At 44.9% G+C, this 7,092-nt stretch overlaps 1 protein-coding gene across 11 annotated transcripts in view; it reads left to right on the plus strand.

Moving 5' to 3' along the window:
- VWA3B (von Willebrand factor A domain containing 3B) overlaps positions 1 to 6,086 on the plus strand; it is a 174,552-nt gene extending 168,466 nt beyond the window's left edge. For 8 of the 11 annotated variants that reach the window (XR_011490443.1, XR_011490440.1, XR_011490442.1 and 5 more), the window contains 2 exons: positions 4,965 to 5,565; positions 6,015 to 6,086. Coding sequence is in view for 1 of the 11 variants with exons in the window: in XM_070474633.1 (XP_070330734.1) it covers positions 4,965 to 5,316 (352 nt within the window). In the remaining 10 variants the exon portion in view is untranslated. Of the gene's footprint in view, positions 1 to 4,964 lie in introns of all 11 variants that reach the window. The other 3 variants (XR_011490444.1, XR_011490441.1, XM_070474633.1) reach the window with 3 other exon arrangements.
- Positions 6,087 to 7,092: the final 1,006 nt, after the last annotated feature.

Below are 7,092 nucleotides of genomic sequence, written 5' to 3' on the forward strand. Positions count from 1 at the left end.
ATTCTTCCTTCTTGGGGTCTTCAGTTGGGGCTAACAGAGTATTTTCAGCAAACCCCTCTTCTGGTTCCTCACGAGGGTGTTACATAGTGAAAGGCAGGGAGAACAGTATTTGGAAGGTGAAGAGTTCAACATTGATTGAATATGGCTACAGCTGATACAAATTTTTCATTTTCAGTTCAAAATTTGACACTGAAATTGATTCTTAAAACCTCATAATAAGGTTGGTTTGCAAAATATGTTACCAAGTTCGCTAAATTCCAAGTAACTAGTCCTTAAAGGAGATAGTTTTAGTATCACCGTGTTTGTGAGGCTGTTCCAATTTCCTCTTTTCTTTGCAACCCAATGACTGTGTTCTCTGATGGCACTTCTGAAAGAGGTGTGTCTGGTGGAGGGAAATGATCATTCTTGCCGTGCCTTACCTTCAGGAAAGTCCCTGAGCTTTTTCTATATTTCACAGCATCAGAGATCTCTGTTCTTTGCAAGAATGTCCCCTAACCTGTCTAAGGCTTTCCCCATTTAGAGAACACACATGTAGTTTTTTCTAAGTCCCCAAAGCAAGTGGACCGAAAGGAATGTTCCCCGCTTTTTGGCATCCTCCCTTCTCGCCAGCAGGAGATTCGCATCCTGGGTCTCCCTGCCTCCCCAGGGATCCTGTTCGTATCAGAAGGCTGGGGCTTCTAGCTCCTTCCAGGAAAGTGTGCCTGGTGGGCTTAATGCTCGGACTTCCAGTTTCCTCCAGCGAAAGGACGTGCCCCTACTGGTGTTATTCAACCACCCACAGCTGGGGACCACGTGCTCCTCTGGGCAGGGCAGCTCTGGCAGCTGAATCCATGCTCGTGATGCCATGTAACTGGTAGGAAAACCCTCCCAATAGAGCTGGAATCCATCTTCCCTTCCTTTACTGAAATTTTAAAAATTTATTTATTTTTGACTGCGCTGGGACTGCACTGCCATGCTCAGGTTTTCTCTGGCTGCGGTGTGCAGTCTTACTGTGGCGGCGGCTCCTGCCGCAGAGCTCAGCTCTAGAGCTCAGGCTCTGTAGTTGTCGTGCACGAGCTTAGTTGCCCCGCGACATGTGGGATCTTCCCCTGTCTCCTTCATTGGCAGGCGGATTCTTATCCACTGTGCCACCAGGGGAGTCCCTCCCTTTCTTCCTGACAGAGCACAACTTGGACAGATTGCCTTCAAGCCTCCTCTTTAAGAAAATTTACTGTAGAGGAAGTCTGATTTCTTGAAAAAAATTTAGCAACATTCTAAATGTGATCTCAGGAAAGCCCCAGAGTGAACCATTTATTGTCTCTGTGCTGAGGGAAAATCATTGGGCATCTGAAGTAGGATGTTGGTCATGAGATCCTGGAGGCAAGAGTGTTCTTCCCTTGATGTGGGATTATAACCGTGTGGACTTCAGGATAAGAGTTCTGGAGGGGGGGACCCTCCTCCAAGGGTTCAGATGTGGTTTGTCTGGGTCTGTGGCCAACTCTTAATTCCTGTTACACAAAATACTAGCCTCTCGTTACCATTCTTTGAGCAGTTTAGTAATTTTCCATCAAGCTGTTTGAATTAAGACTGTGCCCCCACAGGCGATGATAATTCCCATGTTGTTGAACACTCCTCCCTTTATCCATGTAGCCTGGCCTCACACTGCGGACTCTGAGATTACCCGAGATGAATCACTTCCCACCATCTCGCCCGGTCACCACTGACTATTTTCCCCTTAAAAAAGGAGCTTGCCTCTGAAACCATTAAGCCTCTGTATGTCATTAGCAGCCTCAGTCCATCCTGGTCAGATCAGGAGCCTCATTTCCAAGGCCTAAAAGATAAGCAGTTCAGCAGTAAGCCTATGACTGAGTGCCCTGCCATATCCGGAGGGGAAAATGCCATTACCTGTCCTCAGAAGACGTGTAGTTCTTGGGACCAGAACACAGAGTCATGCAGATCCATTACCCCTGAGGGCCAGGGGGAGCCATTTGGATGGCAACTGCCTTTTCTTTTTTTTTCAAATTATTTTTTTATTTCAGCTGTGTTGGGTCTTTGTTGCTGCAGGAGGGCTTTCTCCGGTTTCAGTGAGGAGGGGCTGCTCTCCAGTTGCAGTGCTCAGGCTCCTCATTGCAGTAGCTTCTCTTATTACAGAGAACAGGTTCTAGAGCACAGGCTCAGTAGTTGTGGTGTGAAGGCTTAGCTGCCCCGAGGCCCGTGAAATCTTCCCGGACCAGAGATCGAACCCATGTCCTCCACATTGGCTGGCAGACTCTCACCACTGGAACACCAGGAAAACCCAGCAACTGCCTTTTCTTACCAGTTTCTCCACTTTCTGCCCCTTCTGTTGTCAAAACCCCAGGGCCTCCTGATCCTCATCAAACATCTCTTCAGTGCCCACCCCAGAGGTCCCCCTGTTGTTCATTTACTAAGATGGTCTTACTGACAGAGACACACTTAGGGCAGAACAGAATTGAGGCCTCAGGGAACCGGCAAGAATCTGGGCAAGCTGACAATGCCTGGTCAAGGAAACGCATTGGGTTTTAAGCTAAGGAGAGCGTGGACACGACGCTCAGAACTCTTCCGGGAAGTAGAACCAGCTTCTCTGAAGAGCCAGTGAAGATGCAGTGGCTGGCTCCCCAGAAACCCCCTGTAGTGTTGGCCTGTTTGTTGCGTTACTGAATTTAACTCTATGGTGGAAGACGACAGGGCACTAAGCTTAACTCGGTTTGGCTTAGGTTTCCCTGGTGGCTCAAACAGTAAAGAATCCGCCTGCAGTGCAGGAGATGTGCTTCGATCCCTGGGGCAGGAAGATCCTCTGGAGAAAGAAATGGCACCCCACTTCAGTATTCTTGCCTGAAAAATCCCACGGACAGGGGAGCATAGCAGACTACAGTCCAAAACTGTCACAAAGAGTCAGACGCGACTGAGCGACTGAATACACACAGGGCAAAAGAGAACCACCTAGCAGGGTCCTTCTAGATGTGCTGGTGAAGAATGTCCCCTGACTGAAGTGAGGAGATGGCCGCCCTTCCCCTCCCCACAGAACAAAGTGAGGGTGCATGGCAGGGAGTGGATAAGAACTTTCACATCAGATTCGTTTCACACCTACTCTTCTGGCCATCCCATGAGCAGACATTTCCTTGTGGAATATTTTGAACTTGGTCAACATCAGTCATTTTGGAGAGTATGATAAAGTGGCCAAGCAGCATCTGCTTGGTTTATCTAAAGGCTCTTCCTTGATCAAAACCCCAATCCATTTTTATTCTAGTCCTGACAACTTGTGGGCTTGTGTGTGTGTGTGTGTGTGTGTTAGTCACTCAGTCTTGTCTGACTCTTTGCGACCCCATAAACTGTAGCCCAACAGGTTCCTCTGTCCATGGAATTCTCCAGACAAGAATACTGGAGTGGGTAGTCATTCCCTTTTCCAGGGAACCTTTCTGACTGAGGGATCGAACTCAGTTCTCCCACATTGCAATCAGATTCTTATATTGTTTTATTCCTATTCCAAAAGTAATGCATAGTCAATATAATTTAGGAATTAAAAACAAACAAACAAAAAGACTGTAAAAACCATCCTTAGTTCCTCATTTCAAGAGGAATCACCATGTAAAGATATCTGTTTGGGTCCCTGGGAATAAATTCTACTTATTGCCAGAAATAAGTGGAATTTCTGGATTATATAATTCTATTTTTAGTATTTTGAGGAACTGCCACACTGTTTCCCATAGCAGCTGTACCATTCCCATCACAAGGATCCCAATCTCTCCACATCCTTGTCAACAATTGTCACTTCTTGGTTTTGTTTTTTCTTTTTTGGCAATAGCTATCCTAATGGGTATAAAGTGGTCAGGCCAATTTTTTAATTTCTCTTGGAAATTACCTCCTGAGTCCTTGAGCCAGTCTTTGCAAAGTATCACATGTGGTTTGAGATTCAGACCACTGAAGAGAGATTTGATTGATGGAATTTTCTACTTAAAAATAACTAAAAATCTTTTCTCACTCTACTGATTTTTTTCTTGACAATTTCTAAAAGGATCTGAAACAACCATGATCAAAGTTATTCAGCATGAAAGGTGGGTGATCAAGGTGGCAGATACTGATTATAGGAACAAAATAAGGTTGAATACCAGGCAGCTTGTGTCCTTACTTTGCCCTGAAGCCTCTGAAAAAGGCAAGTTCCTGAAATGGTGTATGCCATGAATGGCATGGTTGAGATGGGATCATGGTATTTCCAAGATGCTTTTTTTGAAGGACAACACTTCAGTATAAATAAACTGCCCAATATATTTTATTTTTTTATACCCTTTGGCCAACATCTCCCTGTTTCTCCCACCAACACCCCACACCTTGCCGCCAGACCCTGGCAACCACCATACTATTACCCCTTTCTATGAGTTTGGCTCTTTTTAGATTCACATATGAGTGAGATCACATAGTACTTATCTATCTCTGTCTGACATATTTCAATTAGCATAATGCCCTCAAGAGCCATCCGTGTTGTCACAAGTGGCAAATTGCCTTCTGTCTTATGGCTAAATAGTATCCCATACATGTCACATTTTCTTTATCCATTTATCCACCGGTGGACACCTGGGTTGTTTCCGTATCTTGGTGATTGTAAATAATGCTGCAGTGAACATGGGGATGCAGGTATCTCTTCAAGATACTGATTTCATTTTCTTTGGCTATGTGCCCAGAGGTAGAATTGCTATATCAAAAATGTTCTTCTACTTTTAATTTTTTGAGGAACCTTCATGCTGTTTTCTATAGTGGCACTACCAGTTTACATTCCCACCAGCAGTGCAAAGGGGTTACTTTTTCTCCACATCCTCACCCACACTTGTTATTTCTTAACTTGAACATCTCTGTAGACATAGCAGCCATCAAAACCAGAATAACCCTGATCTCTCCCTCTCTCTCTCTCTCTCTCTCTCTCGCTCTCTCGCTCTCTCTCTCTCCCTTCCCCTCCCCCCCCCCCCCTCTAGGGAATACATGGACACAAAGAACTCTACTCTCCTAGTGTGGCCAATCAAAGAAGTTAACACAGGGGATTTACAAGCTACAAGACAGGAGAACCCTAGAAGGAAGAAAAAGAAAGCCAGCAAGAGGCTACCTCTCCAGGAGGTGGTCTCCTCAGACTCAGATGACGCTTCCCGTGGCAACAGGTCCCGAGACTCCCACACTAAGAGACACCCGAAGCCCAAGCTGGGAGGGGGACATCGTGTCTCCCAGGAACACCCTGAAGTCTCTCTCAAGGATAGTGCATGTGAGATCACACCCCAGTTTCCGGGTCAGTTTAGGCCCCAGCACAGCAAAAACTCAAACACCCTTAAGTAATGCTGACATCACTTCCCCAGAGAATGTCCTCAGCCTGGGGTCTAGCAGTCAACCAGCCGTGCCATCGCTGCCACACCCACACCTGGAAAAGCCCCGCCCTGCCCTCATCAAGCGACCCACAGCTGGGGTCTGAATAGCACCACTGAGAAACCTGAAAGCAGTCTAGCGCCATCCATGTTCGCGAGAACCAGTGTTCCTTCAGGGCTGCTCTCTGCCACCTGACACTGTGGAACTAGCCCCTCTGCTGAGGTAAGGCCGCGCGCCATTCTATCCTCGCCTTCCCTGGCTTGACGAGGGTAGTCATCCTTGCCACCCTCTACCTGGATCTAGTTGAGCCTATTGATCTGACTTTCCTGGGGCATTCTTCATCCTATTATTTCCCCTGTCCTCAAAAACTGATAGAATACCATCTTCCATAGACACACACACCCAGAAGTTTAATCTGACAGATTACCCTCATAGGATTTTCAAGTTTTTTGAAATCTGTAGTTCTAATCTTGAAATTCTGTAGTTCTAATCCAAGCTTGCAATCTCATTTTGCATTGATTATCTCATCATAATCAGAAATTTTATCATTAAATGTTAGGACTAAAATCAAGACCTTGTAACTTGTCTGAGAGTGGTAAAACTGAACATTACCTATTTTGTTGTTGTCTGAAAATTTTTATTGAGCCCTCCCTAATTATTTTTGTCTGAAGTCTGTTGTAGGTACTTCTAATTGAGCGTGGAACCAGAATAAAGACTCTTACATTGGAAACATTTCAAAACTATTGGGCTGTTTGTTACTGTTTTCTTTGAACACATTTTGGCAATGACATACAAGAATATTCACTTCTATTCAATAATTGTTTAGTAAAATTAGCTTCATGAATTTTATTGTTCCCCCTCTCATTCTTAGTGTAGATGTTGGGAAAGGCAGTTCTCCTTGCAGCTTCCTGGAGATGAGTGATGAGAAGGTTGGTTTATTTCTTTTTCTTTTTTTTTGGCTACACTAGGTCTCCACTGAAGCGCCGGCTTCTCTAGTTACAGCACACAAGCTGTCTAGTTGTGGCTTGAGAGCTTAGTTGCCCTGCAGCATTTGGGATCTTAGTTCCCCTACCAAGGATCAAACCTGCATCTCCTGCATTGGAAAGCAGTTTCTTAACCACTGGACCACCAGTGAAGTCTTAGCTTCATTAATATTTAAAATAAAATAGTCTCCCAAATTCTCCTCTCCTAGTCAATAATAGCTCTGGGTCTATATAATAATAGGGTGCATATTATTAATAAGAAAAATATTGGATGCTTTCTCCAAAAAAGATAGGGCAGTGTTGTGATATTCTAAAATCCATAATCTAATTAAAAGTGATGTTTACATTCCTAAAAGCTGGGGGGGTCACCAGGGTTATGATGAAGAATTTCAAGGAGGAATCCAGTTCCAAAAATATGAAAGAAAAAGGGACATTGACTCAGCATCAGGTTAAAATGCTTCAGTAACACATGGAGGAAGGAACTGAGGAGTGAGGAAATGATCTGGAACAAGGCTGGGGAGAGCATCCTATCACTGGGCATCCTGTCACCCAGAACCCCAGCAGGAAGATACTGGAGCAGTCAGCTGGGTTTGGTCTGCACAGCTGAGAACTGATGGGGTAGGAAAGAAGTCATTCACTTGGTCATAGTGATTCTTTCATGCATGTGTGCTTTCATGTAAGCCTGCATATATCCATTCAGTTATTCAGTAAACAGTTGAGTGCTGACTGTGTGCCAGGCTGCAGAGAAACCATTATACTATTCTGC

This window comes from Odocoileus virginianus, chromosome 2 (assembly GCF_023699985.2).
Source record: "Odocoileus virginianus isolate 20LAN1187 ecotype Illinois chromosome 2, Ovbor_1.2, whole genome shotgun sequence".
In the NCBI taxonomy this organism is placed as follows: domain Eukaryota; kingdom Metazoa; phylum Chordata; class Mammalia; order Artiodactyla; family Cervidae; genus Odocoileus; species Odocoileus virginianus.